Here is a 16159-nt window from a genome sequence, read left to right as displayed (position 1 = left end):
CATGACAGTTTGGTCAATGCATAGTCAATTTAAATAATTTGATTTAATATAATATTTATATTTATTTTAAAAAAATTTAATTGAAAAATCATGAGTTGAACCATTGGTTCACTTAAAAACCATCGATTCACACTGATTTTTATTCGTTTAATTATAATTTCAGTTCAATTAGAGAACCAGAAAGCATCGAGCTTATCGATTCTACCTGTCACATCGACAATTCTGGTTCAATTAGCTAACACTCGCAAACAACGTTTATGGATAAAATAAAGTTTTTAATATAATTTTAAAAAAATTATATAAAAATCAACATTTGGTATTCTTATACAATAATTATATATATAAAAAAGTAGTTTTTATCGGATTCGGATTGGAATGAAACAAATTCGAACCCGATAAGCTATCGGATCACAATCCGAGATGGCTGGCAGTTATGTAATTTTGGCAAAATCTCAGGGTTTTTTTCTCGATCTCTTGTTCTTATTATCCATTGTCCGTCGCTTTCTGATTGCGAGTGTCGGAATTATCAAAACCTAAAAAAAAGGGGGAAAAATGAGAAGAAACCGACTAAATCCCTGAAATCGAACCACAAAGCTCCGAATTTCTCACCCGATCTATCGAATCCATCGAAGCATCCATCGGAAGGCCTCGTTCTTTAGACAGGTTCGATTTTGCTGCAAAAAAAATGTTATCTTTTTGCGTCTTTTTCATCTAATAATCGAGAGTTTTTGTGTCCGGGATTGGATCTCTGTTGACTTTTCTCTTTTAGGGTTTCTGGGTTTTATTATTATTATTATTTTTTTCAGGTTTAATTCGTGGTTCTCTTGATGTGTGTGTGCGTGTGTGTTTTTTTGTTAGAATTGTGAATTTTTGTGGCTTTATGTTGTGATAGGGATTCGGAAAAAGATGTTCTTTACTGATTTTAGGGCTTATTATGAATTTTGTGGATCTATAGATTTGCATGTTTAGGAGTTTGATGGTGGTGACCTTTGATTTAGGGATTTTTGGAGTTCTAGTTTAAAAAGCATGATGTTAAAGATGCGAGCTTTTGTTTTATGGGTTTTGTAAAAGAATGCTTTGGGATTCCAATTTCGCTTAGGCTGATGATGTTATTTGATTTATTTATTAATAGTTTGGTCTGATGACTTTGTAGCTGAAGATATAATTTGCTTATACTGGCTGTTTATATGTTTTAGGTTTAGTCCTTCGATTAAATTTAGGTTGTTACTCTGAGTATTGTCTCAGTTTGTCTTTGATGATCAGAAATAATTGAAACAATGAGAAGAAAGCACAATGAAATATGTGAGTGTTCAATTTCTGGAATTGCTGGGTTCTTTTTGTTAGGTTATGCATGTGGACTGACTTTAAGAGGTTATCTAGGCAGTTAAAAACAAGCTATGGTAGTAGAAAAATTTCTCAGCGATGCATTATGATTAGCATGATGGAAATTTGTTTTTCTCATTGATTGATGTGCTTCTACTTTTTGCACCTCTGTGGTGAGGTTTACAGCCAAAGCTAGCTGCAAACATTTTCAAGCATGGCAAGCACATAGGCATCTTTTGTTATATTTTTGATTGTGAGCTTAGTCCTTGAGTTTAACATGACAGGCATATTCCAGCTGGAACATGTCACAGTATCAGCGTGATGACATTGATGACATGGCAGACAATTATGAAATGGCTGATGCAGAGGATGACATGGATGGCGATTTTCATGGACGGGGAGTTGGTGATTCAGACTCTGATGATGAAGAGTATGGACATTTGGTATGATTATCATCTTTGGTTATTTTTCTGTGTTTGCAGTTACATATTATTTCCTTTTCTTTGTTGAAGGTACTTGTATGGTTTGTCTGTTCAACATCCATTATCTGCAGCCTTAAATATATATATATATATATATATATAATTTTCCTAGTGATTTTGACTTCTAGTTTGTGGTTTAAGGGTAGGTTTTCTATCTTTATTGCTTGAGTAGTATTATTGCCTCGGCAAGGAGCCTAGGAACTTGTACCATCTGAGAAAAGATGATGTTAAATTGACAATTCTTCCTTGAGTTTTCATTTTTCTTCTGTGCCCTTCTTGATCTATTATTCAGCAATGTGGCCAACTTCATGTTGTTTGAGTATGTGCTGAGCATTGATATTTTTGTGTTTATGATTTGATGAATTGTACTCTTTAAGTATAAATCTCCTATTGTCTTGCAGAATGGTAGGATTACAGACACCTCATCTGCACAAGCAAGGAGAGGAATAGACATCCAAGGGATCCCCTGGGATAGGCTTAGCATCACAAGAGAGAAGTACAGGCAAACGAGACTAGAGCAGTATAAGAACTATGAAAATATTCCTAATTCTGGAGAGTTATCACTAAAGGTTTGAGATTTGCTACTTTATCTTGTCTTTATGTCAATTTTGCACAGAAATTCATCTCAAGCGCAACTTGTTCCTTTAGGAATCCAAACTGACCAAGAAGGGGGGATCATATTACGACTTTTGGTGCAATACAAGATCTGTCAAATCAACCATCCTTCATTTTCAGGTCAGCAAAGATGAGACCTAGTTAATATGTTAGCCTTCTGTTTTTATTGGCCCAATACTTTGTTTGACTCATTGAAGTTTTGGTTTATTTTCCATGTGAGAGCCATTTTATTGAAGTAAATAGTTGTGGTTTACTTGGCCTGAGTGTGGTCAATATCATTTGTAGCTCATGCATTTTCAATTTCCGTCCTTAGATGTGGCGTTTTTGTTTAGAATATTTATTTAGGCCATAATCCAAATGAAAAAGAATACATCTTAATGAACCCAGATATTATATCAGAACAAGTAACAGGGGAATTTTTTTTACTATCTTGTTTTGTGGAAGAAACTATTATGAGGTGTGGAGAACTCATTTTAGATGTTAGAACAAGTAATTGGAATTCTCAGTGATTTATAATCATAGACTATGAAGTTGGGTTTTTTTTCCTGGTAGGATGTTAGTTTGTTGTGATGCAGTTGGTTATGTTATGTTTGCTTTGGACTGATGTTGGGATACATTTGCTGGTTACTGTTTCCAGCAATTATTTATTTAATTATGTATTTATTTATTATCATTTCTTTTTGCAGCTAAGAAATTTGGTTTGGGCTACATCAAAGCATGATGTCTACCTTATGTCGCACTACTCTGTCATTCATTGGTCCGCACTAACTTCTGAGAAGACTGAAGTTTTGAATGTTTCAGGGCATGTAACACCTTGTGAGGTGCATCCTGTTTGCCATTAAGTCTATTATTGTTTTCTTCCACAAACTTTTTAATGCTATACTCTGATGGAAGTTTTCTTTGCGTCGCTAGCTTATCTTGCGAGGTAGCAGCTTAGACTTAAAACTCAATATTTTCTTCTTTCTCTGCAGAAACACCCGGGCAATCTATTAGAAGGATTTAGTCAGACTCAAGTCAGCACTTTAGCTGTAAAAGATAATTTGCTTATAGCTGGTGGTTTTCAGGGAGAATTAATTTGTAAGGTATTGCTGGAAAAAAGAATACAAGAAGAGTTTATGAAAGTATAACATTGAAAACTTCTATATGAAAGCACTGTTTACTTATCTGTTTTTCTCTTAATTTTTGGGAATGCAGTATTTGGATCGGCCTGGAATAAGCTTTTGTTGCCGGACAACATACGATGATAATGCCATCACAAATGCAGTTGAGATTTACAACAGTAACAGGTACTTGTTACTTTTCCTGATGTTGCAAGCTTTTCTATTACACATGTCACTGGTTAATTCGAACTTAAACTTTACTGCAGTGGTGCTGTTCACTTCATGTCTTCAAACAATGACTCTGGAGTTAGAGACTTTGACATGGAAAGATTTCAGCTTGCCAAGCATTTTCGCTTCCAGTGGCCAGTAAATGTAAACCTTTGAACCATTTATTTCTTTATGTGTATTTGGTTGCTCAAAAGTATAATTGAATGTTAACTGGATTTTATGCCAAAGTGGATCATTGACACTGGAAGTGACTTTGGTTTAGTTTAGTTTCTTAGATTTGTTCAATTTTGCATTTTTATTTTTATTTTTAACTCGTGGTGTGTTTTCTTGCAGCACACATCACTCAGTCCTGATGGAAAGCTTCTTGTCATCGTGGGAGATAATCCTGAAGGATTACTCGTGGATGCACATACTGGCAAGGTAAATCCTCAGATAATAAGAACTGAAACTTTGAGAGGCTACGTTTATTCGTTGCAATTATTACACTATTTCTTTGAATATATTCACTAAGAAACCTTGCCAAGTCAACATGTGGTTTGTTCCTCAATATTTTGGTTCTGCTTCAGTCTCTGTTTGCCTTATGAACTATAGCATGTTTAGCTTCCTTATTTCTTTTCACATTTATTCATCTTCTTCTTATCCAACATAAGATTACTTTTATGAACTAATTCCTCTACCATGACACAGACCATCCATGAATTAAGCGGACACATTGATTACTCATTTGCTTCTGCATGGAATCCCAATGGCTTCACATTTGCCACCGGCAACCAAGACAAGACTTGTCGGGTCTGGGATATCCGAAACCTTTCCAAATCAGCTGCTGTTCTCAGAGGCAACCTCGGAGCCATTAGATCAATCCGCTTCACCTCTGATGGCCGGTTCATGGCCATGGCAGAGCCGGCCGACTTTGTCCATGTATTCGATGTCACAAGTGAGTACGAAAAGAAGCAGGAACTGGATTTCTTCGGCGAAATCTCAGGCATTTCATTTAGTCCTGATACAGAATCTCTTTTTGTCGGCGTGTGGGATCGTACTTACGGCAGCCTTCTCCAGTACCGGAGACGGCGAGTTTTACACATACCTTGACTCCATGTTTTGAAAGAAACTTTTGAAGGTGAAGCTACTACAACTACGACGACTACTACTACTACCCATTGGTTCTCATCTTTATGACATTTTTGTGGGGGTCATGAAAGCTTTCATCTCAATAAATAAAAAGTGGAGAACTCCGGTGAAGATGTATAAAAGAAAAGAACAAGTTGTACAGTTTGCAAAGTTCATTATGGAGTTGAATTTCAGATTGCCATCAGAAGACTAGTATAAAATTTGTGTTTTTTTTTTTTTGTTTTTTTAAGATCAGTACATTCAAATTTGTAGTGGCAGCAAACAAACATCCAAATTTGTGTGATCAGTGACCATTATTAGCTTCAGTCAAGGACTTGTTTACAAGTTGAATTTTTTAAAGGAGTCATTTGTTAATTAACACATCATTTTCCTTAAAAAAATATACAAGTTTTTATATTTCTATATATATATACATATATATATATATATACATTCTTTATGGACATTTATAAATAAAAAAATATCTATAAACGTTTAATTATCGGATCATGATCCAATGGCTAATATTGATGAAACAGTATTATTATTTATTATACTGTTTAATTACTGTATATATTACTATAATATTTATTGTTTATCTATAGATGTCTATAGATAAATAATCGTCTATGTATATAAATAAACCTATCACCAAAATTAGAGGTGGAAAATCATGAAATTCAATTACAGTAAATAAGTAAGAAAATATCAAATAAAGATTATTACCATAAAAACCCAAGATTTACTTATATTTACATACTCTCATAACGCATGCAAGTAATTAAGAGAAGTTGGCGGGAATATGAAAGAGAGAGAAAATGGAGGCTTCCGTTTCCTCATAACCCACTCTCTCTACCACTCCGGATCTCTCTCTCTCTCTCTCTCTCTCATTCATACTTCTTTGGTTTTTGATCCAGAAAAACTACTCAGGTTCTCATTCTTCTCATTTGTAATTTTTTTTTTTAATATAAATTTTTAATTTGTTTGTACTCAGATTTGTTTCTTTTGACTACTTATTGTGATTGAAGTTTTATTATTATTATTGTTGTTGTTGTTATTTTATCTGGTATTTCTGTTTCTTTTTGATTTTATGAGAAGAAAAGATGAGATTATTCGGTTATTTGTACTTGATTTAATTTATCCATAACTTAATTTTAACTGAATTTTTTTTCTTTTGAATATCCACCATCTTCTTATTTTTGATCAGTTGGTACTGATCAGTGAAATTAGAGCTGAATTTGGTATGCTTTTTCTACCTATTATTATTGCCTTATTATAACATATATTTCTTTTTTTCTTTTTTTTTTTAATAGAAAAACATGCATGAGCTGATCATGAGCTCAAAAGAGAGATCAATGGCTGGATTTGGTATATATATTTTGATTCTTTTTTTATTATTAATGTTTAAGGAGCTAAAATTACTGTATTTTAGCTACTGAAATCACTGATTTTTTAGCTGCCAATTCAATCTTTCTCTTGATTTCTATATATCAGTAATTCTTTTTTTTTTTTCTCTACAAATAACTGCTTCCTTTTGATCTTTTCCTTCAATTACTTTTAAACTAATTAACTAATGATCAATTAATCTTTTGTGTTGAATTAGAAAGGATGCAATGCATGAACTCAAAAGAGTTGAACAATATGAAAAAGAGATCAATGGATGATGAAAATGATGATCCATCATGCAGAGTTTGCAAGAAGACATTCAAATCAATGAAATCATTATATGGTCACATGAGATGTCATCAGAGAAACTGGAGAGGAGTAAGTCCTCCACCAAATGCAGCTGATTTCAGTGATTCTAATCAAGCTTTGCCCCCGAAGAATTGGTCGATAACTGCGAAAAGAGGTCGAAAAGCCGGAAAAAGTAGTACTACTCCTTCAAGTCCTAATGATCCAATATTAACTGATGCTGTCACTAATCTTTTGCTTCTTGCAAACCAACAATCGAAAGCCGAAAAACCGGAGAAGAAGTCGGAATTAAGACGACATCAATGTGTTACTTGTAGCAAAATCTTTACTTCTCATCAAGCATTGGGAGGTCATAGATCAAGTCACAAGAAAGTTATTGTTAATGAAGATCGAAAAGTTCGAAAATTGCTCGATTTCGACTTGAATGAACCTCCAAAGGAGGAAGATGAGTATTAAATTAAACACTGTATTTTTTTTCTTTTTTCTTTTTTTTTTTTCTTTTTTTTTTTAAATTTTCTTTTTTGCATGAAGATCAACATCAGCAGTTATTTTGAGTTTAATTTATGATCAAAGATTATAAGATAGTGATGCATGGACATATATTTACAAACCCTAAACCTAACTCTAATGAAACTTCAGACTGTTGATGACATTTGTTTCTAAAGTTCATTGAGCTTCAACTCCTTCATGGACTTCTCATCCTTGCCAAAACCCTAGTTTGTTTGTTTAAACAACCATAAAACTTACTGTAAATGAATATATATATATATATATTATATATTTCTTGCTATTTATTATGTTTTATTGTTTCCTTTAACTTTCAGCCATTCCTTGTGCTATGATGGGTGACATTGTATTCTTTATTTATTTTTTTATTTTTTTTGTTAGTAAATTTAGTGTTTCATTCATTATCACCAGTAAAGAATAAATTTTACTATCTCAAAATAGATTTATAATATAAAAAACACTAATAATCTCAAAAAAAAAATAATTTTATATTACAATCCTAATGATATAATTGTACTAATTTTGTTAACATACTAATAATAATTTTCCTTGCATAATAATTAATCTCTCATAAGAGTCAAAGGATCAAGGTGTGTGGAAGTCAAAGGTCTTTTCTCCAATGGTTGACTTCCAACATCCATTCAAGAAAGAACTGATAATGAGCTTGAGTGGTGGTAACCATTGTTGTTCTTGTTGTTGTTTTTATTTTTATTTTTATTTTTTTTATTTTTATTTTTATTTTTATTTTTTGCATCATGGCATCTATATATATTTTTTTTTAACAAAGCGAAAAGCGGACGCACCACCGGGAATTGATAGTCTGATTCATGCGCACTCACCCAGCCGGGAATTGATAGTCTGGTTCATGCGCACTCACCCAGCAGACACAGGGATTGGGCCGGAATCCGTAGAAATTTCATTGAGCTCATGAGATGGGTAAAAGGAATTAATTGTGATAGACATGATAAATTTCGGAGCTCAAGCCAGCATGAAATTTGTAACTTTTGATTTGTGTTTAATTTGGAGGTGACAAATGACAGAGAGTGAATGAATGCAGCTTAATTTTGGTCAAAGAAGAATCAATGAATGTTTCCATGTGGCATTGCCAAAAAAACAAGGAAGGAGTTTACAATGTGTTGTTCTTGATTTAAGTATCAGAGATTTTGAATGTGTTTTCAAGATCAATAGATTCTAAAAGAATATAAATGCAGATTGGCCTTGTTGACAGAATTGTATCAAGAGCTGGTTTTGATGTTCATCATCTGAATACTGAAAACTTTCGTTTGCCTTATTTGACGATCCTGCCCGGCCTAACTCCTACATTTCTGTTGAATTCTCCGGGTTTTCTTTTAAGTTTTCAGGTAAAAAAAATAAAATTCATGGTTTATGTTCTTGAATTGTTCATGCAATGCATGATCATACTGATATACTTTGATGCATGTTAGTTTCAGAATGATCAGCAACACAAGTTCAGAAGCAATAGTAGCAATTCTCAGTCACATCAAAAGGCATAATTCTTTCATTTCTGTTCTATATTCACTAGATGATAGATACTGCAAATGCAAACATCTAAATTGCCGTTCTGTTACTCTGGATACTAATTTATGCGAACCAAATTCTTAGAAGAAAAAGGATGAACTTATTGCTTCAATGCAACAGAGCAGACCTGGCAATGCTTCCTAAGAAGAATTATAATTTGGCGAAACATCGGTGAATCTTAACAACCATCACTGTAAATTCAGCAAATCTTACAGAAATTATGCATCTTGATTAATTTTATCAATGCTTTATTTTACTGCATAATTGTGAGAAATTACTGAAGAGTAATAGCTGTTTCATCACTCAGTTTTGATTGTAAATTTGCTAGCATACATAAAGTATCCGGCCGGACTCAATTGACCATGGAAAAGTACATCATCTTTTGGCCAATTCTTCGACACAACCCGCACGCTTGGATCGGAAACAACCATTCAACACGACACACATGGGCATCACCTAATCTTTGACAATGTCATGTTTATTACACCCTCATGCATTCTATGAACTGATAGTGATAACATTTCCTTGTTGCTTGCTTGTTTGTCTAAAGTCTACTTTAGACAAACAATGCCGATGATTATTGCTCCTTTGATGACCTTTGCCCTGTGCTTTATGGATAGATTTTGGCCACCAAACTTGAATATTTCTGCTGATGATCACTTCTGTGTTCACATTTGATTATGATATGTGATATCAATAAATAAACACAATTGCTTGTTCAATCAAATAAATTATCTGAAAATGACTCTTTTGTTTCACATAAATCATTTTGTATACATGTAATATGAACAAGACTCGTCATGATTTGGTACTGGTGTAAAAAAAAAATGTATAAAATCAACAAAAAAGTAAAAAACGAAAAACTTCTCTGATCATCATGCTATTTACATTCAGTGAAATCAAATGCTGTGAAAGTAGTTTAGTACTTATGATCCGCCTTTCCCTCTGGATTCATCGATGATGATTTTTTCGAAAGATAATTCATCGTTGAGTATATCACTGCCAGTATCGGTTTGAAGGTCATTGAGCATGGCCATCACTTGAATCATCGTCGGCCTCCGAGGAGGCCAGTCATCTAGACACTCACAAGCAATCTTCAGATATTGATGCAATTCATTCTCTGCCAAATTGCTACTCATCAAAACATGATCGAAAATCTCACTGCTTGTGTTCTCTTTTACCATTTGTTTCACCCAACCAACAAGATTATTATCACCAAACTCCAAAGGATCAATCGGTTTCTTCCCTGATAACAATTCCAAGAGCACAACTCCATAGCTATAAACATCGCCTTTTGTGGTACACCGAAAGCTTTGATAGTACTCAGGTGGGACATAACCGGGTGTTCCAGCAAGTGTGCTCACACTAAGATGAGTGTCAACAGTATTCATCAGTCGGGCCATACCGAAATCAGAAACTCGAGGTTCCAAATTCTCATCCAATAAAACGTTGCTCGATTTCATGTCGCGGTGAATAATGTGAGGATTACAGCTATGGTGGAGGAATGCAAGGCCTCTCGCCGATCCAATTGCAATCTTTTTCCTTGCAGACCAGTCTAGATTGATCCCTCGCTTTGTCCTGTCATGCAGGACAACATCCAAGCTCCCAAACTTCATGTACTCATAGACCAAAAGCCTCTCATCACCAACATTACAGTAACCAAGCAATGGAACAAGGTTCCTGTGTTTGATCTTTCCAATGGTTTCCATCTCTGCCATGAATTCTCTGTCACCTTGTCCTGTGACATGGATGAGCTTCTTGATGGCGACGATGGTTCCGTCTTTAAGTTTTGCCTTGTAGACCTCACCGAAACCACCTGAACCTATCAAGCTCTCAGCACTGAAGCCATTTGTGGCATCAAGAAGGTGTGCAAAGGTGAGCTTCTTCAATGGTTTCTCAAATGTAGCCACATTGATGCTCAGAGGCTCAAGAACACCAGAGAGCTTCCAACTGTTTGTGCCGCCCGAGGATGCTGGTAGGCTCTCGACATACTCACTCTGCTCTTCTGATTGCCATTGCTTCTTCAACTTGTAGAAAGCCAGCATGAAGATCATCACAATGAACAAAGATATCGAAATTCCAATGAAAGTACTCCCTCCAAAAAACCTCCTACCTCCTCTGGCATACGAATTTGATCCACTGCTAAACTGCTGAGAAGCACAGGGCAACAAAGGGACTCCGCAGAGGCCGGAATTGTTAGCATACCGTGATGGAGGGAATGTGATGAGCTGCCCGCCTGTGGGGATTGGTCCGGTGAGGTTATTGTTAGACACATCCAAGTCACTCAAGAATGTTAGAGCTCCCAATGCCGCCGGAATTACGCCGATGAGATGATTGTTTGAGAGATCTAACTCCATTGCCATCTTCATACCTCCTAGAGACTCTGGTATCACCCCTGTGAGCTCATTGTGAGCCAAGTTCAGCACTTGCAAGTAGTTCATTGTACCGAAATTCTCTGGTATGTTTCCGGAGAGAGTGTTGTAGGAGAGATCAAGATATATCATGCTGCCATTTCCGGCATAAGAGTAGACAGTGGTACCAGTATATATCCTTGTTTGGTGGCATGAATGCCCCAATGCAAAGTCAGCAAGCCTCTCTGGCCGAATACCTTCAAACTCAAAAAGAACGCCGGCACCAGCGCAGATATTTCCAACCTCATTCCTCAAGAAGGCGAACTGCTTCCCAGAGACAATACCAGGAGTTATAAGGCCACTCTCTGATGCCAGAGATGACGGAATATACCCATTGAACTTATTGCTGTACAAATCTAACCAGATGAGGTTCTTACAGTGACCGAGCTCCAAAGGTATCTCCCCGGAGAGCGAATTGATTGCTAGTTGAAGGATCGCAAGGTTTTGGAGATTACTAATACCGTCGGGAATCTCTCCGGTAAGCTCATTGCCGGAGAGTGAGACCCAAACAAGATTCAGACACCTTGTGAAGGATTTTGGAATGCTTCCATTGAGCTTATTGAAGCTAAGTATTAGACTTTGCAAGCTATTATCACTATTAGAACAGAGATCATCAGTAGGTAGCTCACCTGAGATATTGTTGGCCCAAAGTACAAGATCAACAAGCTTTGGCAATCTCCAAATCTCCAAAGGAATAACACCACTCACATTATTCAAACTAAGATCAATCCTCTTCAGATTACTACAGTTGCCAAGATCGGCTGGCAAAGCACCAGAGATAAAGTTATTAGGAAGTGAGAGTTTTTCGAGATGAAGAAGTGAAGAACAGAGTCCTGAAGGAATCTCTCCAGTGAATCCATTGGAACCAAGATCAATCACTTGCAGCAAAGAACAGTTCTTCAGTGAGATCAATGGAACAGTACCAGTGATATTATTGAAAGGAAGTCGGAAGACTTTCAGAGAAGACATTGAAGTGCTAATAATGCTCTCAATGAATCTCCCTGAGAGATTATTACGCCCAAGATTCAAGCTTTGGATCAAAGAGCAAGAGACAAAGCTCGGCGGTAATTCTCCAATGAGCATATTCGCAGAGAGATCGAGCTCGATAAGAGAACTACAAGCGTGACTGAGCTCCGGTGGAATCTCACCAGAAAACTTGTTGTTGGCTAAAGAGAGAATTTTCAGGTTGGTGAGGTTCTTCCACAATGAAGTAGGAATGTTGCCAGATATGTTGTTTATAGCAAAGTCAAGCTTCTCGAGTTTTTGGCAATTTGATAAGCTCTCCGGCAACCCTGATCCATTAAAGGCATTGGAGGACAAGTTAAGGCCTTGGAGATTATCACAAGATCGAAAATCCAATGCTGAAAGCTCGCTGGAGAAGTTGTTGTGTGAGAAATCTAGTGATTCCAAAGAAGCAGGGATGAACTCTGGCGGAATGCTGCCGGAGATGAGGTTATAGGAAAGATCAAGAACCTTAAACTTAGAGCACGGTGACACGCCAGTGAATCCTCCGGTGAGCTCGTTGCCGGAGAAGTTGAGGACGCTCAAGGCATGGCAACCAAACAAGGAGTGATTCAACAAGCCATTGTCATTGATTCTATTGTGAGATAAATCCAGAACTCGGAGAGAAGACCCAAAAGGATAAACACCACCGGAGATTGAGTTCCCGGAGAGGTTCAAAAACTCCAAACGAGAGCAAGAGGCCAAAAACTCACCGGAGATTGTTGCAGATAAGTTATTCAATGAAATGTCTAGGGTTTCGAGGTTGCAAGAGAGAGAAGAGGAAGCAGTGGAATTGAGAGAGAGATCGCCATGGAAGTGGTTTCCATGGAGATTGACGTCCTGGAGATTGGGTAACACCATTAAAGCTTGGAGTTTAAGCTTACCGAACAAACCCATCCCGCTGAGGTTCAGACCAAGGACCTCACCGCCGGCCGCCGGCTGTGAGCACAGTACTCCAGTCCATGAACATGGGGAGCCATTACTGCTTGCATTCCAGTTCTTCAGGAATCCCTTCGGATCGGAAGACACTGATGATTGCTTGAATGCAATCAAAGCCGCGATCGAAGAAGACGAAGAAGAACAACATGGGCAAGATAAGATAATCAAGAGAAGAAGGAGAAGCAAATCCAAGGTTCCCATTGACAAAAATCCCAGCTTTTGGAGTGCAAATCACTGGTTTTCTTCACATCTTGAGCATCCTATGAATCAAAAACAAGATAGGGAATCAATTTATGAGCAGGAAAAAGATGAAATCAATGGAAGCAAGAGCTTGAAAACTCACAAAAAGTATGATTACAAACCAAATCAGACATCAAAACTGAAAGCAAAAAAAAAAAATTGGATTTTTATGGTGGAGAGATTGAAAGGAGGGATCTTTGGACCAAAAATTCGATTATTAGTGTGATTTTTCCTCTTTTTCTTCTTCTTATAATTGGAAAAACAAAGCTGGAAATTCACCAAAATAAACAAAGAAAATTAAACAACTTTGAAGAGAAAGAAAGAATTAGAAAACAAGCGTTTATATATATATAGATATATAATTTTGATCTTTTGGAGGGACTTGTTTGCTTGTTATGTTACTACTTCAAAGTCTTTTGTTGGAAAAATATTATAATGGAAATGATAATAGTAGTGGGAGGAATTTAATTTTTAGATAAAAAAATTTATAATATATATAATTTTAATATTTTGAAATTATTATTATTATTATTATTAATATTATTTTGTCTGAAATTCTGAGTCTAGTCAAAGTTGGGATTTGATTCCTTCCATGCTTGGCTTTTATGGCATCAAACTTTACCAAAAAGAAAAAGAAGGAAAAGAAATAAAGGAATAAAGAAAAATTCCTCTCTCTCTCTCACTATGTTTCTATGTTCAATAAAGAAAGAAAACCCTTTTTTTATTTATTTATTTATTTTTTTTCAACAATTGCCGAGAAGGCCGTGGTTTTATAAATTTATCAAAGAACAAATAGATACACAGAGTATATTAGTTATAATGATTTATCACTTTTTAAAAATTTTATTAACTTGATTAAATGTCACATGAGACAGTAAAAAATTGTTATTTTTAAAATTAAAAAAGTTATAGAAATTATGGTAAATTAATAAAAAAATTTTATTACTATGTAACTATAGGGAAAATAAATACAATTTTTTTCACAAAATATTTACTCCGAATCATTTAAATAATATCTGGGCTCAAAAATAATAAGCAAACAATATTGTAAAAAGTTCCGAGTTGTGACTTCCTAATCACTGCCATGTGTTATGTGTGGTTGTGATAAAAAAAAACATTTATTAAATGTAATTAAAAAAATTATACTCCGCCATAAAAACTTTGAAGTATTAATTTATAGTTTAGTTGGGAATAATGGGAAATTCCAGGGATTGAATGAAAAAAAGAGTTGAAAAATATATTAGAATCTCAAAAATCTATTTATTAAGAGCTAAAAGTTCTAAGAATTGATCGGAAATTTTTTTTTTTTTGATATTATTAAAATATATTGGGTTTTTTAATATTTGAAAACAGTCCATTATAGTGAATTAAAAATAATCTTAAAATAATTTTAATAATATTATTAGAAAAAAATTATATTTAGAATTAGTGTAGTGTAGGAAGATGATATTTTTGTTTTATCAAATATAATAATTATATAAATTAATGAAATATAAATTTATTTTATAAATGATTAAAATATCGAAAAAATTTAACTTATGCAAAGCATGCATATATTTTTATTAATTTTAAGATAATAATACAAACATGTGTTAAAAAAATAAATTAAAATCCATGCTTCTTATTGTATTTGAATTGCTTGTTTCATGGGATTTAAAAATTAAATAAATAAATAAATAGATTTAATTCCACGTCGAAGAAGTGATTAATTAGTGCCCATGTTATGTTAGGCTTGTCAACTCTATTTTTATTGACTCAAAAATTAATAATGCAAAGGACTTCATGAAAACATACTAATTTATTTTGGAAAATAAATAAAATAAGAAAAATAAAATAAAATAAAATATGAGCATTATATGAGAATCCATAACACAAGTGGTTCTTGGAATGGGTGTCACATCTCAAAAGATGAGTGGTTCTAATTAAAAGTTAATTTTTTATATTTAATTTTTTAATTAGACATTTAAATTCACCATATTTATTTATTTGTTATATTTCAACGTAGCACTCAAACAATTAAAATGGATTGGAATTTTATCTTATGTTCTTGTATATTTATTTAACCTCCATTTAAAATATTAAAAAATATTTTTTTCTTACATCATTTATGAAGGATTCTTATTCTAAATTCTCAAATAAATTATATTCACTAATAATTTATTAATTAAAAATTTTTTTATCTAAAAAATGAGATGAGATGATGTAATCATTACTTTGTTTGATTCCAAGGACAAAGACATAACCTTGTTCTCACCCACACGTGAAACACTCGTGCGATATCACACATCATAATCCACACGTGTGACTCATCTCAAAAGCCCAAATTTATTATATATATATATATATATACATAATATAATATAATATAATATATTATAATATCTCGGAAAAGTATTTGAAATTTCAAAGTTGGAAAAATTTAGATAAGGAAATAAATAATTGTCCTTGAGTCAATTGCTTATTTGAGAAGCAAATAAACCACTTTATCATATTGCAAGCAACCCCATATATATATATATATATATATATATAATATTTTCATTATTTTATAAAAATAATAAATTATTTTTTATTTCTAAAAGCTTAAATTTTGAATAATATTTTTATAATATATATTTCATAGTCTATAATTAAATAAATTGCCCCAATGAAAAAAGATGGTTATGTTCAAGAATTTATAATCAGGAGTTAAAGTTTTGTCATAATATAATAAATTTGAACTTTGATCAAATATTTTTTTAATATAATATTGAATTTAAGATGTAAAAATTTTTATTTTAAAATATAATAACAATATAAGTATAAATTAAATATAATGAAATGCAGAAGAAGAGAAAAAACTCAAACCACAGACGTTATAATAGACTTTTGGATATTATATTATTTTCCAAAAAAATAAAAAAATGAAGGGGACAAAAATAGGCAAGAGTGTGGAAAGAAGATGAGTCTTTGATGTGTATATAATATATATATT

General features: G+C 33.8%; 3 protein-coding genes across 3 annotated transcripts; 2 read left to right on the top strand and 1 right to left on the bottom strand.

The window, feature by feature from the left end:
• Positions 1–506: 506 nt before the first annotated feature.
• On the top strand, positions 507–5206 carry LOC120279275 (uncharacterized WD repeat-containing protein C2A9.03-like). Its single transcript, XM_039286163.1, is given in 11 exon segments — positions 507–663; positions 1608–1766; positions 2207–2374; positions 2454–2540; positions 3107–3241; positions 3392–3502; positions 3615–3706; positions 3787–3892; positions 4082–4168; positions 4436–4819; positions 4821–5206. Coding segments are annotated over 10 exon segments (1341 nt in total). The 5' UTR covers positions 507–663; positions 1608–1625; the 3' UTR covers positions 4851–5206.
• Positions 5207–6511: 1305 nt separating this feature from the next.
• On the top strand, positions 6512–7003 carry LOC120279119 (zinc finger protein ZAT2-like). The gene has a single exon (XM_039285986.1). It carries the CDS (start codon positions 6512–6514, stop codon positions 7001–7003), a length of 492 nt encoding a protein of 163 aa, XP_039141920.1.
• Positions 7004–9344: 2341 nt separating this feature from the next.
• LOC120279242 (brassinosteroid LRR receptor kinase BRL1-like) lies at positions 9345–13501 on the bottom strand. Its single transcript, XM_039286114.1, has 2 exons — positions 13289–13501; positions 9345–13205 (listed from the first exon to the last, which is right to left on the bottom strand). The coding sequence occupies exon 2, from the start codon at positions 13144–13146 to the stop codon at positions 9520–9522; it is 3627 nt and encodes a 1208-aa protein (XP_039142048.1). The 5' UTR covers positions 13147–13205; positions 13289–13501; the 3' UTR covers positions 9345–9519.
• Between the last annotated feature and the right edge of the window lie 2658 nt (positions 13502–16159).

Source organism: Dioscorea cayenensis, chromosome 16, assembly GCF_009730915.1.
Source record: "Dioscorea cayenensis subsp. rotundata cultivar TDr96_F1 chromosome 16, TDr96_F1_v2_PseudoChromosome.rev07_lg8_w22 25.fasta, whole genome shotgun sequence".
NCBI lineage: Eukaryota > Viridiplantae > Streptophyta > Magnoliopsida > Dioscoreales > Dioscoreaceae > Dioscorea > Dioscorea cayenensis.
This window is presented reverse-complemented; position numbering and strand designations above follow the sequence as displayed.